At 39.6% G+C, this 26081-nt stretch overlaps 1 protein-coding gene across 1 annotated transcript in view; it reads left to right on the forward strand.

Moving 5' to 3' along the window:
- Window positions 1-22704: 22704 nt before the first annotated feature.
- The window catches only part of LOC122107652 (A disintegrin and metallopeptidase domain 3-like), a 54812-nt gene continuing 51435 nt past the window's right edge, over window positions 22705-26081 (forward strand). Inside the window, 1 exon segment of the mRNA XM_042679456.1 lies at window positions 22705-22798. Coding sequence (XP_042535390.1) covers window positions 22705-22798 — 94 coding nt within the window.

The following is a 26081-nucleotide window of genomic DNA, read 5'->3' on the forward strand; positions in this document are numbered from 1 at the left end:
ATGCTGTGGTTCAAGTGGTAGGGCACCAGCCTTCAGTGAAAAAGCTAACAGAAAAAACTAAGAGACAGTGCTCACACTGTGATTTCAAGCCCCAGTTCTAGATATAAGAATAAAAAACAATGGGGCTGGGAAGGTAGCTCAGTAGTAGAGTGCTGCCTTGCATGCATGAGGCCCTGGGTTTGATTCCTCAGCACCACATAAGCACAAAAAGCCGAAAGTGGTGCTGTGGCTCATGTGGTAGAGCGCTAGCCTTGAGCTGAAGTGCTGAGAGAGAGTGCCCAGGCCCAGAGTTCATGCCCCAAAACTGATTAAAAAAAAAGGGAATGGATGAAATTGGAGATCATCAAGTTAAATGAAATCATCAGAAAGCTATAATTAATATATTTTCTCTCATATGAAGACTCAAAGTTTTACAAAATATGACAAGAAAGAAGAGAAACTATTTGTGAAGATGAGGTGGACCAGTGAGAGGAGCCATAAACTAGAGTAATGGAAGGTAACTATTAGCAAAGTATATTTGATATGCATATGAAACTGTCTTAATGAAACCAATTCTAAAACGTTCAAATTGAAACAAAGAAGCTCAGATAGCCAATAACATGAGAAACATTCAATATCATAGACATAAAAATGATGCACATCAAAACTGTATTTTGGTTCCTTCACATCCCAATCAGAATGGCAATCACCGAAGAGACAGCCCCACACAAGTGCTGGGGAGGATGTAGGAAAAAGGAACTCTACACACTGATGGTGGGAATGTAAATTAGTTCAGCCCCTATTGAAATCAGTGTAGAAAGACTGCTCAAACATCTAAAAGTAGAACTATCATATGATCCTGCTAGACCAAAAGCATGTGAGTCAGAACACAATAGAGAAACCTGCATAGCAGCAATATTCACAATAGCCAAACTGTGCCTTCATTATCTAATGAATAAATGAAGAATATGTGGCATATACACGGTGAAGTATTATTCAGCTATAATGAAGAATGAAATTTATCATTTACAGGAAAACCAATGGAACTGGATAGTATCATGTTAACTATGACATAATTTCTTTCATATGCAAATCTAAAACTTTTTAAAAAGGACATGAATGTAAATACAATGAGCCATAAAAAGTATAAAAAGAGGCTGATGGGGTGAATATAATTGAAACACATGGCATATATGTATGAAACTATTGCAATGAAGCTGATTAAATTTTGTAAAAAGAAAAAAAATGGGAGGAAGATAAGAAGAGTAATAGGATAAATGGGACCCATATGCAGATTATTAAATTAGTACAATAAAACTGCATTGTCCAATTAATATTTAGTAATGCTACTGAAAATTTAGCATAGCTAATCAACTTGGATTCTTGCATCTGGTATGAAAAGAACTAGGCAGGAAGTGGCGCTGTAGCTCAGGTGGTAGAGCGCTCGCCTTGAGCTGAAGAGCTGAGGGACAACGCCCAGGCCCAGAGTTCAAGCCCCATGACCGACAAAAAAAATAAAAAAAAAAATAAAAAAAAGAAAAGAACTAGGCAACATATAAACACAGAAAAGGTTATGGGAAAGTTTATTAGGAAGGAAATATTGTAGAGAAAGAGGTTAACATGACCCAGACATGCCATACGAAGAGGGCACTTCATTTCATTATCAGCCATCTTTGGGTCCATAGACATTGGCATTAGGTTAAATAGAATTGTGAGCAGGAGATAGGAAGGTATGTAAGTTCATACTATTGCAAGCCACAGGAAGGTTTGATCCTTAGGTGGGTAGTGGACTCAAAAAAAATTCATCTTGTAACCTTTTATTACCCTGGTGGTCACATAGGCTTGTCGCTGTAAGTTGGAAAGCTTAATTATGATGCTTACTTTCTCTTAGAGATCCTGCAATTTTAGCCTGCATTTTAGGTTCCCTTTGCATTTCCCATAGCTCATCGCTAACTGCACTCATCATTAATGCAGTGTAGTAAAACAAAAGAGAGGGTTGTCTTTTTCCCATCACATGTTTTGGTACCCTTTGTTAAATATTAGATGGATGTAGATATGTGTGGTTTTTTTTTTCTGGGTCTTCTATTCTGTTACATTGGTCTTCAGGCCTATTTTTGTTTTGTTACTATAGTAAAGTTTGAAGTCTGGAATTGTTATACCTCCAGCATGATCCCCCCCTCCCCTTTCCCGATTGCTTTTGTAATGAAGAGTCTTTTGTGGTTACATATGAATTTTTTATCCCATGAAGAATGACACTGGTACTTTGACGGTACTGCATTAAATTTGTAAATTGCCTTTGGCAGTATTGCCTGTCACATGACATTAATTCTGGCAATCTAGGAACATGAGAGGTCTTTCTACTTCTTAATGTCCTCTTCAATTTCTTTCTTCAAGGTTTTATAGTTTTAGTTGTAGAAGTCCTTCACTTCCTTGATTAAGTTGACTCCTAGGGTATTTTTATAAAAATTAAAAAAAAAATTTAGACAACTGAAAATGAAGTTCTTGTTCCAATTTCTCTACCTTCTCATTGAAGAAAAATCTACTAATTTTTGTAGGCTGATTTTCTATCCTGCTACTTTGCCAAGGTTATTATAAGTGTTAGGAGCTTTAAAAAAATCATTCATTTGTTGCCAAGCATTTCATCCATTTTGTGTTTTTGAGAGTCTGTTACTGGAGAGTTATAGAATCTGCTTGAGATGTCTTGTTGCCTTCCCTTTTCTCCTTCTTTTGTCCCTGCACTGAAAACTGCACATCTGACAGTCACTTATCTCTACTAAGTCTGTAGCATGTCTTTCACAATATATTTTCTCTTGAAAATGTGTTGTACTGTCTGCTTGGTGAGCCACATTCGCTTTGATTTCATTTGTACTATATATAGTGTAACACTACTCAAGTGAATTTAATGTCTTTCTGCATGGCACATGTGGCGATGGGCTGAGAGTCCATCCCTCCACAGAGTTAGCTGTGGGGCACCTAGCAGTGGGGATGAGTGGTCATCTCAACATAGAGTGCTACACTGGAGGGTGTGGATATTTCCTCCTCCTCTTCTTGGGAAAGCTTCACTGTAAGCAAGGTCTTTAGCAATGGTAAAAATAACACCAGTCATGTGGTATAGGGATCTGCAGGGAATGTTCCATTGGCAGTGAGGCCTTCAAGAAATTGGTTGCTAGAGCTAGAATTGTGGACTGCAGGGAAGATACCTAGTCCCTGATAGGAACCTAGTCCCTGCTAGGATGTCATAGCCTATGGGTTATGTTTTTAGGCATTATAGGGTCAGCGCTGATGGCAGCAGTTATTAGGTGGGAGGCATACCCTCAAGCTCCACAATGGCACAGGGAGGTGTACCCTCAAGCTCATTAGTTATGCAGACAGAAGCAGTGAAGCTGGAGGATATGGATTATGGCAGCTACATCAGGCCCCTAATGATAAGTCCTGGTGGTAGTAGAGTGCATGATGAAGCTTAAGGACTATATGCTCAATTTATGTGAGCTGCAAACTGTAATCAAATTCTTAGAGATAGACAAATAGTGATTGCCAGGCAGAGAAGGTAAAGATATAAGCAGACATGAATAGGCATAGAGTTTCAATTTTGCAAGATGTTAAGGCTTTTGGTGATGGAGGGTGGTGGCAGTCACACAGCAATGAGACTCTGTGAGAAATTCCGTGGGTCTGTGGCCCCTAAAATGGTTATGATTTTAAACTGTGTTTCGTACAAATTTTCTGTGTCATAAAGGATAGTGAAAAAATGGAAAATAGATAAATCACAAACCTGAATGTTAAGAAACAAATAGAAATTCACCTCTGTTTTATTTAACTTTCCATATATGAACTTTATATTAGTGAGGAAAACTTTGTGTCTAGCTTTTCAGTTAATTTCTGAAAGTCATAGGGTTTCATAAGAAACAAAAATGGACATAACTGAAAAAAATGGGTTTTGTTTTAAGTCATTTACAGTTGTAATTTTTGTTTACCTGACACTTGAATTATAAATCAGCACACAAATACGTTTTATAGTTAGCTTCTTTTTATTTCTAAGAAACAGAATTTTCTTTGAAGGAATTAAATTTTGTTATCAGTTGTGTATTTCCGTCTGAGACAAAGTAGAAAAATAGAAATGTGGTTAATATGGGCAATTAGCTACTGCTAATCAAACTGTAGTTTGTGTGTGTGTGTGTGTGTGTGTGTGTGTGTGTGTGAGTGTGTGTGTGTGCCAATACTGTGGCTTGAACTCAGAGCATTGTGCTCTCCCTTGGCCTTTTCACTCAAGGGTGGTGCTCCTTCACTTGAACCACACCTCCACTTCTGACTCTTAAGTAGTTAAATGAAGATCAAAAAGTGGAATTTGAGGATCTAAGCCTCTGTAGTAACTAGGTATATAACTGAGCCCTGGTCTGTGTCTCAGAGTGTCTTCTTATGTTGTCCTTCAGTAATTTAAAACATGATCACGTGAAATATTAGTATTGCTCAGAACTTTATCACAAATGGCCTAGAAAATTCATTTTATAGCCATTATCTACAATAAACAGGCTTAAAATGACAGATTTTGGAAAATAAAGCCATTCCTAGAAGCAGAAGCATCCTTAGACTGCAATCCAGCTAACATCTGGAACCCAAAGGTTTCCAGGAATTCTGGGCGGGGCCTGGGGCGGCCTGGGCGGGGTCGGAGGCGGCCTGGGCGGGGCCTGGGCGGCCTGGGCGGGGCCTGGGGCGGCCTGGGCGGGGTCGGAGGCGGCCTGGGCGGGGCCTGGGCGGCCTGGGCGGGGCCTGGGGCGGCCTGGGCGGGGTCGGAGGCGGCCTGGGCGGGGCCTGGGGCGGCCTGGGCGGGGTCGGAGGCGGCCTGGGCCGGGTCTGAGGTCTCCTGGGCAGAGCTGGGGCCAGCTCAGGCAGAGCTGTAGCAGTAATTACCCTGGCTCTTTCATCCAGGCTTCACTGGCAACACAGGAGCCCCAGAATCAGTGGCCCCCCGCGAGCTTCCTCGTGACCCCCCAACCGCCATCGCGGTGCCCAGGCAGCTGGCCACACAATGCTGTCCATCCTGCTGGTCCTCTCAGGCCTGGGCCGGCTGACCTCTGCTGGCCAGAGTAAGTGAAGTGCTCTAGGGACCGGCAGGACCCCCTTTCTGTTCCTAGGGCCGAGGGTGAGGCCTGGCTCAGGCCAGGCTGGGGACCTCGTCAGCGTCCCCGTGCCTGGGGGGCCGGAGGGCCGCTCTGCTCCCAGCGGGCCCTGGGCGGTGGGGAAAGGGGTCCTCGACTGGACAGTGGTTGGGCGACTTTCTCAGTCTTTCAGGAAACTCCTTCTGAGATCACAGTGAGTGTGTGTGCAGGTGCGTGCCCATGTGCATGAGTGTGCACTTGTATGTGTTCATGTATGTGCATGTGTTCATGCACGTGTGTGCAGGTGAGCGTACGTGCGTGCAGCACGTGCAGCGTGTGTGTGTGACTGGGAGGAGACAAGAGAGGACTAGAAGATGCAGCTGTCTGCTGGGGCCGCTGACATGTGTTTTCCTTGCTGCAGACTCTGAAACACCACTTGAAATCATAGTGCCACAGAAGCTTGAGACCCACACCAGCGATGGCCACCTTTCAGAAATGCATGTAATTAAGAAGCTAACTAGTTGTTTTTAATTCTTTACAGGAGGGGGAATGTATTATTTTTACATGGTTACTGGCCCAAATCAATTAATATGTAGATCTTTGTGAAATTTTGCTTGTGTCCCAACATAACAGGCTATAAAGTATTTTGATCTGAATGAGATCAAGTATTTGATTTTTTTCTTTGGTTTTCCAAGGAATTTGTGCAAATCAAGTAACTATTTCAAATCACAGACTCAGAAAAAATGCTCCTAATTCTTGTGATACAAGATAATATGAACAGCTTATTGCATTCTTTATTTTTAAGAAAATAGGTGCACTCTCTCTCTCTCCCCTCTCTATAATGTAATATAATATGTAATTGTGTGTGTGTGTGTGTGTGTGTTGGTCCCATGACTATAACTTAGGACCTGGACACTGTCCCTAAGCTTTTGTGCTCAAGGTAGTATTCTACCAAGGCCCAGTAGCCCAGTAGTAATGTTTGTTCATTCATTTGTCTAAATTATTTCCTTAAACTGTGTTATTTTTTATTCACAAATAAAAGCCATTGCTTTTTTTATACCAATTTTCCTCCTTCCTTCCTTCCATCCATTCTTCTTTCTTTTTTCCCTCCCTCCCTTCTCTCTCTCCCTCTCTTCCTTTACTTTTCTTTATCTCCTCAACTCCTCCCATCTCTTTTTGTCTCTCTGTCAATGGACTGCACTTAACAGGCAGGAGCTCTACCACTAGAGCCCCCTGCCAACTCTTTTGCCATTTTTCAGGTAGATACTTGCTTTTGTTGGGTGGGTCTGGTCTTGGACCTTGATCATCCTACTTATGATCCCTCTTCATAGCTGTGATCATAGTCATGCACTACTGTGTCTGAGTGAGTGTGTATCTGTCTGTGACTGAGATGTTTTATTCTTAACTTTTTGCGTGGGCTGGCTTTGGATCCTGTCTAGTCTCCCCTCCACTCTTTGAAAAGCTAGGATTGCAGGCAAGAATCACTGTGTCTGGCCTTTTTTTTTTTTGTAATGGCCAGGAACTCCCATTTGCTGCTGAATATCAGTTCATCTAGTTTGTTCATGGATTTTTCTGTTTTCTTTTGCTTAGGGAAAACTCAATATGTCAGTATGATATGGACTATAGGTTTAACAAATGACATTTATTAGTTTATAGATATTTTATTTTCAAATACACATATATATGTCTGTGCATATGTGTGTGTGTCTGTCTGTTTTTCTTGGGTGTGGTGAATCAGCTTTTCATTCTGTGCAGAAAGCCCATTTTGTGATAATTTATGTTTTCATTCTGAAATTTAATTTGTTGTTATTCTGTTGAAGACTTTGGAATTATTACCATGAAATATCAGAAAATGTAAAAGATTTGAAAATAGGAAATAATTGGAAAACATGACAAAACAATTTTTTTTCACTGTGGAAGAAAGGATAACTTTATACATGAAATCAGTTCTAGAAATTCACCATACTAACTAATTTTAAAAAAGCTATAAATCTAACAAGCAAATAAAATCAGAAAAAAATATTACAGAAAATGTCTCACACATTCAAAATAAACACAATAAATGTACATGTAGTACCTGGTTACAGAAAGGAATAACACTGTCTGAGTTGATAAAAACAAATCTAAGCAAGGATAGCAACTAGTCCAAACACTATAAATTACTTACTTCACAGTTATGGTCTAAATATTTATTTCCCCTTCAAAATTTAGGCTGAGCTTGGAGTGGTGGTGCATTCCTATAATTCCAGAAATTAGGAGACAGAGGCCGTAGGATAGGGAGTTCAAGGACAGTTTGGACCACACAATGAGATCCTATCTCTGATAAAAACAGCAACAACTACAACAGAATTCATGTTGAAATCTAACTCCCAAGGCAACAATATTAAGAAGTGGAGCTGTAAGGGGGCTTGTAAACTAGCTATCCCCTTAAAGCTCTACTTGACAGTGTTTAGTCCTTCCCTGTGTGAAGAGGCTTCAACATAGTGTTTGGTCCTTCTTCATGCTTTGCTTTTCTGACCTGCCATGAAAGGACGTTCTTCTTGAGGATATAGCAACAGGACACCATAATGGAAGCAGTGAGCATCCCTTCACCCAGCCTCGCAGTGCAAAATATAAGTTTTAATTCGTTATCAATCACTCCATTCCAGTCACTGTTATAGCACAAACAGACGAAGACATTAATAATGTGAACATTTAAAGCATTCCAACTTAGGTTCAGGGTAAACAGAGAGGTGTGGTACTTCCATTTTATTCAACAATTAATGATATAAAATCAAGAAACAGAAATAGAGATAGAAAATTAATATTGCTTAAAAGCTGGGTGCCAGTAATCCTAGCTACCCAGGAGGCTGAGATCTGGGCATCACTGTTTATAGCAAGCCCTGGTAGGAAAGTCTATGTGCCTTTAGTCAACCACCAAAAACCAGGAAGTGCAGCTGTGGTTCAAGTGATAGAGCAAGAAAACTTCAGCAGTCTTGAGCAAGAAAACGAATGGACAGCATCTGGGCCCTTAGTGCAAGCCCCAGCCAGTACTGGGCACACACACACACACACACACACTCTCTCTCTCTCTCTCTCTCTCTCTCTCTCTCTCTCACACACACACACACACACACACACACACACACACATGATGACGCTTACCCATTTCTTGAATATGATGTGATTGTTTAGGTTGAATGTCAGAAAGATTTTTACAGAGATTTTATTAGAATTGGCAAAAGCTATCTGAAATGTAAAAATGTACACTAAATATGGTAATGGTGATTACTTACTGAGAAAATGTTTACAATGTTGTAAAGCTCGTTTTGGACATGACAACTTGTACTTCTCATTGTTGCAACAGGTCCACCTGTATCCTTAAACAACTGGTTTTTTCCCATCTCCTGGTGGGGGGGGGGGGGGGGCGGGGGGGGGAAGGAGAAGGATTGGGATTGGGGGGGAGGGGGGAGGCTGGGAAGGGATGTGAAGGATAAACAAAGGAGGAGGCTGCAATGCTTGGTAAGAAATGTACGCATTATCCTGCCCATGTAACTGTAACTCCTCTGTACAGTATGTTCACAAATAAAATTAAATTAAATTAAAAAAAAAAAAAAGAAGGAAAGTGTGAGATTCTTATCTCCAATTAACCACCAAAAAGCCAGAAATGAAGCTATGGCTCAAATGGTAGAGCACTGGCCTTGAGCATAAAAGCCCAGGGATAGCACCCAGGCCCTTAGTTCAAGCCCAGTACTGGCAAAACAAAACAAAACTGCTCTGCCCAATAAATTTCAAAATATGGAGTAATTATACGTATTTATACCCTCATGAAGTATTGTTTACAACTAATCTAATATGAAATTAATATCTACTTAAAATTAACTTGAATATTACATAAATTATGACATGACTATCATGACTATTTAGTGGATATGAGGTTAACATGAAAACTTGTGACTTATGTAGCCATATAAAGTAAAAAAATATGCAGACAAAACTCCAATGTTCACTGTTAGAGGCGATACAGTTTTATGTACAAGTTATAATAACAAGAGTATAAAAAGAAAAATTTGTATAGAATTTTATTTCTTTTCCAAACTTCCTTTTATATTGTTTTTATAAGTTTATATATATTAATCTGTAATGTAAATATATATTTAAACAGTAAAAAAAAAAGAAAATGTTTACAATATAAAATTAATTACTTCATATCTTTGTAAGGTATTTAATAAGGTGTTTGTCTTTGATGTACACATTATATATATATATATTCATGATTCTAATAACTCAGGTACAGGCAAAAAGTATTGAAACCTAGTTACCTGTCTGCACAAATATAGGTTGATATCATTATTTAGTAATTCACAACATGGAAGGCAAATTATACAGTTTTTAAGGATCCTAGAAGAATTAGCACTTAAATGATTTGTTTATATATATATATATAACACATATTTATATGTTTAAATATATATCATATATACTTATATGTTTAAATATATATATATATGATGTTTGAATATAGTTACAAACCCAACATGAAATAAATAAGACTTAAGATGAGAGGGAGCACCTATATCTAGTGAAGCCCAAGAAATTGAAACTTGCTTTTGTCTTTCACAATGGACATTTAAAACTTATATGACTAGGAAGGAAATAAAAATGCTTATGTCAAACTCCACTTTAACAGATCAAAAGTGGAAGATTTTTTCCAAAACAAAAATATCAAGAATAAATCTGGTACAACTCTATTAAATTCACATAGAGCAGAATTAAAGTTGGAGGCAGAGTGAGAGTCCTTAAGGTATCCTGTGAAACCATAACAGAAAGCTACCTGTTATCGTTTGGTTTGGATTTGCCCTTAAAGGCCCAAGTATTAAAGACTTGGTTCCTAGATAGTTATTGAAATACGACAACACTAACTTTATCATTGTTCCTCCCTTTCCTTCCTTCCTTCCTTCCTTCCTTCCTTCCTTCCTTCCTTCCTTCCTTCCTTCCTTCCTTCCTTCCTTTCCTCCCTCCCTCTCTTCCTTCCTTCCTTTCCTCCCTCTCTTTCTTTCTTTCTTTCTTTCTCTCTCTCTTTCTTTCTTTCCCTCTTTCTCTCTCTTTCTTTCTCTCTCTCTCTTTCTTTCTTTCTCTCTTTCTTTCTTTCTTTCTTTCTTTCTTTCCCTTCCTTCCTTCCTTCCTCCCTTCCTTCCTTCCTTCCTTCCTTTCTTCCTTCCTTCCTTCCTTCCTTCCTTTCTTCCTTCCTTCCTCCCTTCCTTTCTTCCTTCCTTCTTTTTTTCTTCTAATGGGTTAATCTACTTGATGAATTCATAGCTGAATGGGCTATTAAGAGGTGGAGCCTAATGAGAGATCATAGGCCAGTGGGTTGACTTGTCTTTAGCTTTCTGGCCCTCTTCCTCCACTAGTCCATTGCTAGTAGTTGAGAGGCTTTGCTGAGCTACAACTCTCCATCATGATGTTCTGCTCACATATGATGGAACCACAGTGATGGGGCCCAGTGACTAAAGATAGAAACCTCTAAAACAGAACCAGATAAAGCTGTTCTTTATTATTTTGTTTTGCTTGAGAAAGTATCTTACTATGTAGCCCAGGTTGGTTGGTCTTGATCTCAGTATGAAGTCCAGGCTGTTTTCAAACTCATGATCCTCCTAACTTAACATTCCAACTCCTGGGATTTTAGGTACATGCAAGTACTTCAGACTACCTAATCCTTTAATATTGTTTTTTCTCAGGTGTTTTGTCACAGCAACAAAAACTACTTAGCATACTACCTTTACACAGAAGTTGCTTTAAAGAGCCTAGGAATCCTTTTGATAAGTTGCATCCAACACAGCAGAGGAAATAGCTGAGAAACACTGCACAGAAAATGGGGATGTGCAGTTTCATTTCGCCTGCCCTAGCATATCATATCCCTGGCTGTCATTGCTCAGTACCAGTAAAGATGACTCTGTCCCACAAGTGTTCTGTGAAAGGGAAAGGAGATCAAGATGAATGCCTAGCTCTCCAATCTTTGTGGTACTGCACAAAGGACCGACTTTAGTTGTACTCTACTTGGTTTTCTGGGATGACCTGTATGGCAGAGATATATGGAAGAAACAAAGGAGAATGGAAGGGCTCTCAGCATCAGGTATGTGGCAGATGTTACTGCAATTTCAGTGACCATCTATTGAGGACCCCAGCAGTCCTTACCAGTGAAAATGTAAGCAGCTTTAATGATAGGCATACTTTCTACAATTCACACTGCCAAAGGCTACACAGAGTTGGATACCACAGATCCCAGTGGTGTGATGCACAGAAACCAATAGCCCCATAGCTATTGTGAGACTTAACAATGAATTTTTTACCTTCAAGGAGTCTCTAAGCCCTTTCCCTCTCCACTTTCTGTGACCAGCCTTTCCACTTCCCAACCAGTAGTTGCCACACAGCCTGGTTTAGTGCCCTGGAGAGACAAGCATGCATAATCACCAATGAAGGGAAGACATTAAAACATACTACTACATCACATCATCAAGTCATGAGGAATGACAGCAGGACAGAAAGAAATTCAAAATGGAAATAGTTCTTACTTGCCAATAATTATGTAAAATGTATAAACTCTGATCAAAGACAGTGTGTCTGAATGGATACAAAAATCAATGTTAATGTTGCCTAAGAGATTCTTCCTAGCTTTAAGGACTCATAAAGATTAAAGTGAAGAGATGAGAAACATACTCTAATCAAATGAAAACTGAAAGATAGGAAGAATTATGGTGCTATAATCAGAAAGAAGATACAACAATGCATCCAATATTAGAGTGCCTAAATACATGAAGCAAATTTAAATAGATCTAAAAAGAAATAGCAATACTAGCAGGGGATTTTTTTTTCTGGTTCTGGGCTTGAACTCTGGGCCTGGGTGCTGTCCCTGGGCTTCTTTTGCTCAAGGCCAGTGCTGTACCACTTGAGCCAAAGTGCTACTTCTGGCGTTGTTGTTGTTGTTGGTTTGGGGCCTGATTTCTGGGCCTAGGCACTGTCCCTCAGCTCTTCAGCTCAAGGCTAGCACTCTACCACTTGAGCCACAGCGCCACTTCTGGCTTTTTCTGCTTATGTGGTGCTGAGGAATTGAACCCAGAGCCTTGTGCATGCCAGACAAGCACTCTACCACTGAGCAACATTCCCAGTCCAACTTCTGGCTTTGTTTTTAGGTAATTGGAGATAAGTATCTCATGGACTTTCTTGTGCAGTCTGGCTTTGAACTGCAAATCTCAGATCTCAACTTTCTGAGCAGCTAGGATTACAGGCTGGAGCCACCCACTCCGGGCTATAGTAGGAAACTTTAATACTTCAATTTAAACAATGGTTCAACCAACCTGACAGAAAGTCAATAAAAAAACATTAAACGTAAAATATACATTAGACCAAATAGATGTAGCAGTCACATGTGAACATTCCATCTAACAACAGCAGAAAATATTCTGTGGCATAGATCATATGCCAGGACTATAAACAAGCTTTAAGAAATTTAAAAGCCAGGTGCCAGAGCTCACATCTGTAATCCTCACTACTTAGGAAGCAGAGATCTGAGGATTGTGGTTCAAAGCCAGCCTGGGCAGGAAAGTCCAAGTGACTCTTATCTCCAGCCAAAAAGCTGGAAGTGCAACTGTGGATGAAATGGTAGCCTTGAATCTACAAATTCAAGGCTAGCACTCTACCACTTGAGCCACAGTGCCACATCTGGCTTTTTCTGCTTATGTGGTACTGTCAATATAGGTATCAATATTGATACCTATCAATATTCTAACTTCATTCTTCAAGGAAATAGAAGAGGCAATCCAAAAATTCATATGGAACAATAAAAGACCCCGAATAGCAAAAACAATCCTCAACAGAAAGAACAGTGCTGGAGGAATATCAATACCAAACCAGAAGTGGTGTTGTGTCTCAAGTGGTAGAGAGGTAGCCCTGAGCTGAAGAGCTGAGGTACAGTGCCCAGGCCCAAAGTTCAGGGCCCATGACCGACCAAAAAAAAAAAAGACTAAACATAGAGCTTCCCTATGATCTAGCAATCCCATTTCTGAGCATCTAGCATCTATCCAATTGATCACAAACCAGCTACCAGCACAATTATGTTGATTTGCAGCATTATGTGGAATCAATCCAGAGCCCCTCAGTGGACAAATGGATCAAGAAAATGTGGTATATACACACAATGAAATTATACTTTTTCATCAGAGAGAATGATATTGTATCATTTGTAAAGAAATGGAAAGAACTGGAAATTTTATTAAGCAAAGTAAGGCAGACCCAAAGAAACATAGGTTGCATAGTTTCCCTCCTGTGAGGTAACTAGAATATGCCTATAAATCTACAAGTAAACACACTGGGTGGTAAAAGAAAAAATACACTGGAACATGCAGGTCTCTAAGCATTCACACAAAGTGAGACCAAAGGAGGATATTCTTTGGAGAGGATCACAAAGGTGCAATAGCTATGTGTATCTGATCATATAAAATAACATTTATCATCTGGCACCAGTGGCTCATGCCTGTAATCTTAGCTGCTCAGGAGGCTGAGATCTGAGGATTGTGGTTTGAAGGCCAGCCTGGGCAGGAAAGTTCATGAGATTTTTTTTTTTGTCAGTCATGGGGCTTGAACTCTGGTCCTGGGCGCTGTCCTTCAGCTCTTCAACTCAGGGCTACCTCTCTACCACTTGAGACACAGCATCACTTCTGGTTTCTGGTGGTTTATTGGATATAAGCCTGGGCTGGTTTTGAACCACAATCCTCAACTCTCAGCCTCCTGAGTAGCTAGGATTACAGGCTTGAGCCACCGGCACCCTGCTACATGAGATTCTTATCTCCATTAAACTACTCAGAAGAAGCCGGAAGTTGCACTGTGGCTCAAGTGGTAGAGCACTAGCCTTGAACACAAAGAGGCTCAGAGACAGTGCCCAGGCCCTGAGTTCAAGCCCCACTTGCAAAAATAAAAATAAAAGTAAAAATAAATAAAATAATATTTATTGAAATGAACTCCAAGAAATGGAAACAAGAGGATTTTTTTTATTTTGTTGCTGTTTTTGTTTCCTTTTCCTTTTGTTTATTTGTCTCTGGAAGGGTAAAGGGGGGTACAGAAATGGTGTGATATAGGATAAACAAATGGGTCAGTAATACCAGACACTATTGAAAAGGAACTATACAATTTGTGGTTGGGGAGAGAAGATAAACACTGGGAGAGAGTGAAGGAAGGGGTGACATTGTTCAAAAAGAAATATTCTTCATCTGACTCATGTAACTATAACCCCATTGTATATCACCTGTACAAGAACAATAAATACATTAAAATACATATAATATGTGTCATGTAATATATCATAAACATAATAAGCATACAATATAAAATGTATAATATGTGTAATATGTATAATGAAAGTATATATGTAATACTTGTGTGATATCTCAACAAAATTAAACATTGCTATAGAGCTTTTCTTGAAGTAAAATGGGCCTTCATTATAGATATTAGGATTAAATTATGTGTGAAGATATGACTAACACATTTCATGTGACAGTGAAGATCCACTAATAGAAGGGTTTCTAATTGAGTGATATCTGTTGTAGGCATTTGAGGTTTGCTCTGCAGTGACCTTCTTTAGCTGGGGCAGTGCTCAGGGTGAACAGGAGATGAGGGTTGCCTGTAATAACATGGTGATGTTGGGGGGAATAGATCCTTTCATCCTAACAGGAAAGCTGTTGACTGATGGCCAGTTTGGAAGCTGAAAAGTAAGATAACAAAATTCAAATTTATTTAATGATTATGTGGCATTTTAAAATAAAACTTATAATAAATGGTATTGACTAATGCTGCTCATTTTGATATCAAGTTAGATTCCTTGATTTACTTAAAGTTAACTGTCAATCATTACAATATTGAGACATGAAGAATATAATTTGTGTTTATATACAGGGTCATACATGTCAAAACATTGTTTTGACATGTGGTGGAGTTTTAAGGAACTGAAATTTTTTTTGTGGATACTCATGTTTGAATTCAGGGCCTCACATTATTGCCTGGCTTGCTTGCTCATGGCTAGTGTGCTCCAACTTTGAAATGTAATTTCATCCCAGGTTTTTGCTGGTTAATTTGAGCTGGAGTCTCATGAGCTTTTCTAACTCTGAGCTAACTTTGAACTTCCATCTTCCAAGTGTTCGTAGCTAAGATTACAGTGTGAGCTATTGGTGCCTGATTAGTAACTGAAATGTCTAACACTATCTAGTAATGTCTATAGCAATTCCTTTCTTTTCCAATCTCTGTTGCAGATCTCTTATTTGATCAGCTTTGAGGGGAAAACATACACGTTACTTCTTGAAAACCAGTAAGTGGCCATTCTTCTTTTCTCCATTTGTTTTACAATCACTACCCTGCACTGAGTGTAACTGAAAGTATAACTACTCTAACTTATATTTTCTTTGGTATTCATATTCATCTTGAATTTCAAACCTTCACTGCAAGGTGTCAGATTTCATATCTAGCCAAGTTCTAATGTAATGATGTAAATATTGGTGTCAAACAAATGAAAATAACTCCATAAAACACCTTAAAACATAACCACTAGTGCAGCCACCATGTGTTAGTTATTTGTGTTTAAGCTTTCCATATACATTAATCATTGCTTTTTTATGATGTTAAGTATCTTATTTAATATTATACACATATTAAAGCAAAATTCAAATGGAGAATAGGCCTGAGAAATTTCTCAGCTAGAAACAAAAAGCAGCTAGGCCTTGGGATTAGTCTTAATATGGCTTGAGCTCCAGCACAAGCAAATTTTGCTTTACATCATTCCTTGTACAGCTCAGGACCACGTGGTTTGGTGTGAATTCACTACTTTGAACTGGCTTTGATTTTGAGAAATGAAAGATATAATTTATGTTTGTATAGAGGGTCATACATATCAAAATATTTCCTTCCTTTTTCTTACCCAAGAGGCTTTGTGTTTTTGTTTTCTCCTGCATCTCGCAAAGTAAAGAGTCATTTGTGTCAGTGTTAATTTCTTAGCTGACTTAAGTAGAGGCTTGATAAGCTCTGTGACTTTGTCCCTGCCACCTTCTTTGTTCACCACCCTCTGACAATTTTAGTTGAGCTAGGTTTCTGGAGGACAAAGGTGTGCGGGATGGAGCTTAAGTACCCTAACTTGTCAACCTGGATCAGCTAACACCCAGTGAATCCTAGACCAAACCTGGCCAAGTTAGCAGAACTCCAGAACCTACATGTCCCAACCCTGAATGATCAGTAGACATTTATTATTTTATTATGTGTGCTACTAGCACTTACATACTACCATTATAAGCCTGATTCATATTGATGTGCATGTGTAGCCACTCTTATCTACATAGAGATGGGAATGTGCTCCATGTACTTACCCACTAACCACTGCAGAGAGAAAGCTGGTGCTGTCCTTAGTTCTGACTTCCTGGTGCCTATGAAGCTGACAGCTTGTCAGGCATGTTACTCACTGCAGTGCTTTCCTTCAAAGAGAAGCAGGTGTGAGTGAACAGTGGCGACGAGAGAAAGTACAGGGTCATAGCCTTTTTCCTAGCCTGGCCTGAACATGTATAGGAATGTTGTGAATCCTAGGTAATTTCCAAGCCCCTTGCAACGTCTAATGATGGTAGCTTGATACTTAATAATCACTGTGATAAGACCGTGATTCCCAAATACATTTTCTTTGCTTGCCTTTCTTCCTTCCCTCCCTCCCTCTCTCCCTCCCTCCCTCCTTCCCTCCCTCCCTCCCTCCCTCCCTCCCTCCTTCCTTCCTTCCTTCCTTCCTTCCTTCCTTCCTTCCTTCCTTCCTTCCTTCCTTCCTTGCGGCGAACGCCTTCTCGGCCAGCGAGGAAGAACGACCACCACACCAGGAGTCTTCTCAGATCACACTTTATTGGAGAGCCTTTTAGTTGAAGGGAGAGCTTGAGCGCAAGAGAGCGAGCAAGGAAATACAGCCGCTTATATAGGGTTTGGAACACGGGTCGCTTCAGGATTGGCTGTCCGCCTTCTACCGTCACCAGGTGCCACAGGATTGGCTCAGGATTTACAATGATGGCGCATGCGCAAAGCTAGGGACCCGCAGTCCCGCCAAGCACTGCCTAATGTGGAGTTGTTTACCTCTAAGCTGAAAGGAGTTGGGCGCCATCTTGTAATGGCGTTTGTCCCGGCTCCCTGCAGTTCCCCCTTTTTGTTTTGGTAACAGGTAAGAGTAGAGGTCGGGCCTCTGCCTCAAAAATAGGACCTTGCACTGGCCTTCGCCTGGGGGGCGCCTTCCCCAGTGACGACCAGGCCCGTCCGATGCCTTTTTTGCAGAGGTGGGATCTTGGGCATCAACCCACTTGCAGCCCAACGTGCTCTTCTTGAGAGGAAAATTCTTCTCAAGTGCAGTGCACTTGCCTTGCACCCTGTTCCAAGTTATCAGTCACATACCCGTCCCGGTGCAATGGGATCCCCAGATCCCTCGGGGTGCTAGGGCTATGCGAAATGATAAGGCTTAATGACCTCTCAGGGCAAATTTGGGGTGAGGATCCACTCTCCAAAGCGGCTAATGCTTGCGAAATAACAACTTTGTCCCTACTGGTTTGGGCTCGAAGGCGACAGACCAACCATAGGCAGACCACGCATCCACCCAAGCAGCAAGCTAAAAATAAACCCCACCCCCACCCATTCCTTGAACCAAGGAAACAGCGGAGGAAATCCAGGACTGGAGCCCCTCCACAAATCCGGGATCCATTCGCGTTGAATTGACAATCACAATGGCAATCCGCAGCTGCTCCAGCATCTCATCAAACTCGCCAGTCCAATTACCTAAAAGATAACGACGTCTCCTCTCCGTGTGTTGAGTTCTGGCTCCTGTTCGACCTCTTGCGCAGGTCCCGGGTCTCGGCACCACTTGCGGCGAACGCCTTCTCGGCCAGCGAGGAAGAACGACCACCACACCAGGAGTCTTCTCAGATCACACTTTATTGGAGAGCCTTTTAGTTGAAGGGAGAGCTTGAGCGCAAGAGAGCGAGCAAGGAAATACAGCCGCTTATATAGGGTTTGGAACATGGGTCGCTTCAGGATTGGCTGTCCGCCTTTTGCCGTCACCAGGTGCCACGGGATTGGCTCAGGATTTACAATGATGGCGCATGCGCAAAGCTAGGGACCCGCAGTCCCGCCAAGCACTGCCTAATGTGGAGTTGTTTACCTCTAAGCTGAAAGGAGTTGGGTGCCATCTTGTAATGGCGTTTGTCCCGGCTCCCTGCACTTCCTTCCTTCCTTCTTTCCTTTCCTGCCTTCCCTCCTTCCTTTCTACCTACCTTCCTTTGTTCTTTCCTTCTTTGTGGTATTGGACTTTGGGCTCAGGTCCTGTGTTTGCTCAGCTTGCTTGCTCATAGCTAATACTCTGCTAGTTGAGCCACACCTCCAGCCTGGCTTTTTGCTGGTTTTTTATGAGATGGAGTCTGGAAGACTTTTCTGCCTGAGCTTCCTTTGGACCTTGAACTTCAGATCTCAGCCTCCTGAGTAGCTAGGCATGAGCCACTGGTGCCTGACCCAAACACATTCTATCAGATATGTCTGTAAGGGACTGGAGAATGTAGCTCAGTGGCAAAGCACTTGCCTAGCAAGTGAAACATCCTGGGTTCAATTCCTCATTACAAAAAAAGAAAAGACAAAAAAAGAAAATACAGATTTGTCTGTAAAATCTATTTGGCCTATGAAAGGAGTGTAAAGCATCCTACCACTCTCTCAGCAAAAGCATTTTGAGACCAGCTAATATTCCTCTCCAAGAAAAGCGTGTTCTAGGTGGGGTGTGACTTTCCCTAGGTCTAGAGAGGACAGCATAATGCACCATCTTCAGGGAAATTGTGAAGGACACACATTTATCTTTTGGAGTGCTGGGAATTTTAAGGTAGACATTACTACCATATAATCTCAGAAAAATTGTGTAATGCAGATATATACAAAATCAGATGATTCTAGACATTAGCAAATATCAAGATATGTGTGCCAAGAGATTTATTGATGTTTGATCTCAAATAGAACTGTGTTGTGATCTGGAAGTTATTATCTTTACTAACTTATTTTTAATAAGCTAAATCATGGAGAGGCATCTATTTAATCTTTGAGGGTTTTAACTGGTAAAGTTGAAAGTAAATTGTTGTTATTACTGATATTATTTCAAAATGAGCAATGAAATGTCATTATTTTGTTAAAATAGGGCACTTTTACACCCTAATTTCCTGGCATATTCCAATACCAAAGCAGGAACACTGAAGGTAGACACTCCACTTATAAAGGTAAGCTTCACCCTCTGTTTTAGACCCTTGGGGATCTTGTGTGGTTCAGGAACTACTGTTAGAAAGGATGTGAATGCTGGAGTCAGTACACTCAACTGTTACACACACAGGCCCCATCCCAGATGTAAGATTGTATTTACTGTTAAATCACAGTGGATTAAACAACCAGTCCTTAAATATGTAACTCAGGAATCAGTTATTCAGAAAAGTAGTTTCAACTGGAATGGTTAGAACTTGGAGGGGACAAAGCCAAGGGGTCAAAAAACACAGAAGTTTTCTTTCTTTCTTTTCTTCCTTTCTTTCCTCCCTCCCTCCCTCCCTCCCTCCCTCCATTCCTCCCTCCCTCCCTCCCACCCTCCCTCCCTCCCTTCCTTCCTTCCTTCACTCCCTCCCTCTCTCTCCCTCTCCTTCTCTCTCTCCCTTTCTCTCTTTCCCTCTCATTCTCTCTTTCCCTCCCTCCATTCCTCCCTTCCTTCCTTCCTCCCTCCCTTCCTCTCTATCCTTCTCTCTCTTTCTATCTTCTTTCTCTTTCTCTCTCCTTCCTCCTTCCTTCCTTCCTTCCTTCCTTCCTTCCTTCCTTCCTTCCTTCCTTCCTTCCTAATTTCTTTCTTTCCTTTCTTTTCTTTTTTCCTGTTTTTGTGTCATGGGGCTTGAACTCTGGGCCTGGATGCTATTGCTCAGCTCTTCAGCTCAAGACTAGCACTCTACCACTTGAGCCACAGTGCTACTTCTGGTTTTTTGGTGGTTAATTGGTGATAAGAGTCTCACTGACTTTCCTGCCCAGGCTGGCTTTGAACCATGATCCTTAGATCTTAGCCTCCTGAGTAGCTAGGATTTCAGGCATGAGCCACTGGCACCTTCCCTCCTTCTCTCCCTCCCTCCCTCCCTCCCTTTTTTCCTTCTTTTCTTCCTTCTCATTCACTCTAGGCAGCATTGACAAGCATTGAACTCTTGATCCTCCTGCCTCAGATTCCCAAGTGCTGGGATTAGTGGTGGATTACCTTGCCCAGTAAGACTGAGAAGTTGAGCATGATATATCATACGCCTGAGCAGTGAATGGTGTTCTTCCCAGGAAGATGCTGGGAGTGAGAATGCAAAGCATATTGTGACCAGAATTGAAACAGGCTCATGTGGGAAGTATTAGGGTACAGAGGGCATACAAAGGTATTTAGGAGCTGAAATGTTTGATATTAGCTGAGGAATGTAGAATTTAGTGTGTAGAATTTGGCCTGCAGATTTTTTATTTTGGGGAAATAGATGATTGAAAAGAAGCACATGAAAGTGATTGGTCTGATTCTATTATTACACTGAAACAAATTTGAAAATATAATTCTGTGGCTCTGTGGTATAATTGGAAGTTGGCTACTGCAATGCCTCCAGCATTGTTCTTTCTATTCAGGATTACATTGGCTCTTTGGGGTCTTTTGAGTTTCCATATGAATTTTGAGACTGATAATTCTACTTCTCTGGAGAATGTCATTGGTATTATGATTTTAAAAAAATATTCAGATGGATACCCATAGTCTTAAATAAACTTTGGCACTCACTTTGTGGGTGTCTCTCTAGACTGTCTAATAGAGTAATTCCTGATATGTTTGGGCTTTTATGTACCACAACATTATTCAGTGTTATTTTGTCTATGGTTTACTTTGCTTACCATTCCTTTTCCTTTTCCTACCTTCTTCTGAGTTACTTGAACATTTTTAGATCCTCCTCCTGATTTACAAGTAATATTCTAAAACATTTTGCTAATTTTAATTTTCTATGTTTGACATCTGTGTTATATATGCAATTCTGTAATACCATATTATTTAGAATCTTAAGAAATGTATTGGAAACTTACCTTTATCTAGTACTTACCTTTTCCCCTCTTTATTTTTTCCTGATTTCAACCTAAAAATGTCCCCTAAAAATGTGTTAGAAGTTTGGTAAGAAGCTCATGGGTTTTTCAAAGGTGATGAGATCATGAAGATTCTTAAGTTCAGCAATGCATTGATTCACTGGTAAATTTATAGCCAAATGGACTATCAAGTGAGACCTTCTTGGTGGGAGCTAGTAACTGGGGGCCTGTCTTTGTCCCACGTTCCTTCCTATTGGTCATCCTGCTTTCTCAGCTGCCACTACATACTCAGCTCTGCTGTCATCCTCTCTGATGCAATGTTCTGTCTTGCCTCTGGAGCCAGGTGACTATGGACTGAAACTTGTATTATGAATCAATATACATTTTACATTATTTAAAACATTTTTTCACTCAGGTATTTTGTCACAGAAGCAAAAATCAGTGGTTAAGTGATAATCAACGGTCAAATGATGATCATGGCTTTTTTGGGGGTATTAGAGCTTGAACATGGCCTGGATGCTGTCATTGAGCTTTTTTACTCAAGGCTGATGAAGCCATAGGTCTGCTTCCAGCTTTTTTTGTGGTTAGAGACTTTCCAGCCCAGTCTGGCTTTGAGCTGTGATCTTAATATCCCAAATGGCTTTGATTACAGGCAAGAGGCATGGCCAGCAGGCTGATCAAGACTTTTGACATACAGTTGCATAAGACTTTATAAACATTAACCATCACGTGAAATTGTTATATATTATGCATCAGCTATTAAATAAAATTTCAGAATCTCAGAGGGATTATATTTTCCTATTCTTTCTTCAATGGCTACTTGTACTCTAAAACTTGTAGTATCATTTTCTTTGTATTTTAGTCCTTTCAGACTATGTCTTCTAGGACAGAATTTCTTCGCTTTTCTTTGTTTTCAAAAGGATTTAAAAAATTTAGTATTAAAAGGTGAGTTTGAAAAATATAGGATTTATTTTACTGTGTATCTCAGGACTTAAACAGTGCTGAGTCACCTTCTTTCACCTTCCATGACTTTAGATACAGTATTCATTTTCATTCAGTTTCAGGGTCCCTTCAAGGTTTTGTGTTCTTTCTGTTTGGCCACATTTAACATAATTCTGTTGCTTTTAATTATAATATTTTTGTGTTGTTTTTCTATTTTCCATCAGTTTTGTGAAGGTTTTTTAAAAATCCACTGTTTTAAAGTTTTATTTTCTTGTAAGAACACTTAATATTTACACTCAACATTGAAAATATATACTTCCTGAGACATTTTAATTTTACACATTGCTGAGTGTAGTGATGATGTTGTAATGCATATCTCTAAATCTTATTCACCTTGAACAGTGGAAACTCTTCCCAATAAAAGTCTCTCTTTTGCATTGAGCGAAGGTGGCTCAAACCTGCAATCCTAGCTACTTGGGAGGTATAGATCTGGAGACTGTGGTTCAAAGCTAGTCTGGGTTAAAAGAAGTTCATGAGATTCTATTTCAACCAGTGCTTGGGCATGGTGGTGCATGACTGCTTACCTGTCATTCAGCTGTGGGAGAAGCATGATGGCCACATGCAGTGGTGTGTACCCACCGTCCCTGGTGATGCAGGTAAGCACAGTTTGGGAGGATAGAAGCCTAGGCCAGCCTATCACAAAATAACCTATCATAAAGTGAGGCCCTATCACAAAAACAACCAATCAGAGAGGGGCTGGCATGAGTGGTGGAGTAACTGTTTATCAAGACCCTGAGTTCATCCCCAGTACATTCTTTCCACAAAAATATTCCCCTTAGCTTCTATCCTAACCAAATACATTCTACATTCTTATTCCATACTTTGACTATAGTAGATATTTCATAAAAGAGGAATTCTATAGTATTTGAATGTGACTGGCTTATTTCACTTAGCATCATGTTTTAAAGGTTGATTTACATTCTCGCATACTTACAAGGGTTCTTCTTTTTAACTTAGTGGGCGTTCCATTGTGTGTGCATGCCACATTTTCTCTCTCTACATGCTGATGAGCATTTAGGTTCTTTTCACATCTTAGCTATTATAAAATTAATCAAAAATTCAGCGATTAATCTCTTAATAAAAGATTTTATTTTGTCAGTAACAAAGGGTAGATCACAGTCTGGGATACATATCAAGAGGGTGAGTCACCTCTGAGGGACAAAGGGATGGTAGGCTTGTCACTGGCAAAGTAGAAAACTATACAAGGCTGTCTGTCACTAGAGGTGGTATATGAGAGCTGGTAAGCTCTGATGTGTGAGAGGTTTCGGTAACTAGGTCAAACTATTCTAACGTTAGTCTAAAGTTGTTTTGGTATATGTGTTGTTTGATCTTGTGAGAAGGTTCTTGAAGAAGCAGCCAGGGTCACATGTAAGAATACTATATTCATGGCCTCCCATTTTGCCCGAGTTGACACAGGTGGTTCCAGGTTCAATCTGACAACTTTCACAATTTTTCTTCTCTTAGTAAAGTCGAGTTCTTCCAGTACTGGGTTTGAACTTATGTCCTTATACTAGTGCTCTATATTGAACCACTCTGCTATTTTAGTCATTAGACTTTTTTTTCTTGCCTTTTCATTATATTTAAGTAGTTGCACAAAGGGACTACCCTTCAACATGCTGGATTATGAATACAATGCATCTTGATCAATATCACTGCTTTCATTAGTTTCCTGGTCTCTTGCAAACCCACACATTCCCTCAAGTTTCCTAGTTTCATAGGATATGCATTAGGTCTTGATGGCACTTTGTTCTGAGATAGACATGTCCTGGTAGTTCTGGTTTCAGACAGAAGGGAATTTGTTGATAACTAAATTTGTACCCAAACAATTTTAACCACGAGGACAATGTAGAGAAAGTGGTTTACAAGCAAGTGCACTCTAGAGTCCATAGTTACACGCAATTTACCAGGTCTCTAGGTGTTGATTGTGTGTTAGCAAACAGCTTTGTTGTTCCAACATAGTTACCTAGGTCCTGATCTTGTATCAGTACTTACTGCTTGATACTCAGAGAAAAAAAAAAAAAACCTCATAAAAATCTTTAAATTGTAGCCAACTTGATTGCATATAACATTTTAAATAAGATTTATCTTTCATAGACCTTTTACAACTTCCACTAACTTTTACAGCCTGCTTGAGCCTTTAGGTTGTTCTTTACTGATTTTGTCTTCATTTTATAATAGTCTAGTCATCCTATTTTTTAAAACTCTATGAGTTTAGTCAAATTAATCAATCCAATATCCACTATAGATCTCATTCTTGAGTTGGATTGATATAGATAGGTATATACATACACATAACACACATACACACACACACATATATATATATATATATATATATATACATATACATATAACTGAAGATAAAATAGTGAGTTATCCTTATACCTACATACTACTGCCCTGAGTGCATATTTTCATTTTTTCAAGTGGTTTATAGAAATTAATTTAGGTAAAAATTTAAAAAAATGTTTATAATTTTCTATCCCTGAACAGCCAACCATCTGCAATAAAACACATTACTTTAACCCTCATTTCTTGATTTCAACTTCAATTGTTTCCTATCTATAAGTAATTATACAGAGGAGGTACCACTTAACAAAGGAGTTTATGAATACAATGCATCTTGATCTGTATCACCCTTCAACAGTACTTATTTCTATTTCTTTATTTAATTGTTTATTCCTCATGATGGAGATCACATGCATTTTTATACAAAATTATTTTTACATTTTATTTCTGTTTCTAATATTTTATTTTTTTTAACCTTCTTTGTAAAAATGTACCTTCATAGTGTTTTTAAAAATTCTTTTACCTATCAGTGTCTCTTTGTTTGGTTTGAATATTTCTTTCACTCTCACTTTCTCTGTGTGTGTGTGTGTGTGTGTGTGTGAGAGAGAGAGAGAGAGAGAGAGAGAGAGAGTCCTGGGGCTTGAACTCAGTGCATTGGCACTATCCCTGAGCTTTTTGCTCAAGGCTAGTTAGTGCTCTACTACTTGAGCCACTTCTCCACTTCCTGATTTTTTGGTGCTTAATTGGGAATAAGAGTCTCACAGACTTTTGGGCTGGCTTTGAATCATGATCCTCAAATTTCAGCCTCCTTAGCAGCTAGGATCCAATATTTTGTGTAAAACTCAGAGTAATAGGGTATTATAAGTAATTACATGTATGTATTATAAAACCTAGGTCAAAATGCTGAGGAAATTATAATTATCAAAATGTTTTAAAATACTACATATAAATCAAAATAAGAACATAAAATGTTCAAAAAAGTCAGAAGCAGGCAGGAGAAGAAAAACAAAGGAATTATAAACAAAGTAAAACAGACAAAAAATAACACTAACTATTGTTGTGATACAAAAAAGCCCTAACATATCAAGATTGTTTTATTAAAATTTCATCCTGAAACTGTACTAGATTTGTTTCTAACTCTATTATTTGTAGAGTGATATCTTTAATATTGTTTCCTACATGTAAAAGCTTCAATTTGGATGTTGTTTTGGAATGTCTTTTTCTTGCTTAGTTCCTTTGGCTAAGATTTCCAGGCCTATATTGAACAGTCAAAATAGTAAGAGTGTATATATATATATATATGTGTGTGTGTGTGTGTTTAAAAAATTGTCAATGTAATGTACAGAGGGGTTACAGTTACATAAGAAAGGTAGTGAGTACATTTCTTGTCAAACTTGTTACCCCTTCCCTCATTTTTCTCCCTCTTTCCCTTTACTGTCTTGTGAGTTATGCTGTTGCATTGCTTCCCCCTTTGTCCTTTGTCTCATCAATAAATGCATTTTAAAATCCCTATATAGATCAATTTTATTTAATCAATCATCTTAAATAATAAAACACCCTTGAACGTGCTATCCCAAACAAAAATTAGGA

The sequence above is a fragment of the Dipodomys spectabilis genome, unplaced genomic scaffold, assembly GCF_019054845.1.
Source record: "Dipodomys spectabilis isolate Male_0828 unplaced genomic scaffold, ASM1905484v1 ptg000052l, whole genome shotgun sequence".
NCBI classification, from domain to species: domain Eukaryota; kingdom Metazoa; phylum Chordata; class Mammalia; order Rodentia; family Heteromyidae; genus Dipodomys; species Dipodomys spectabilis.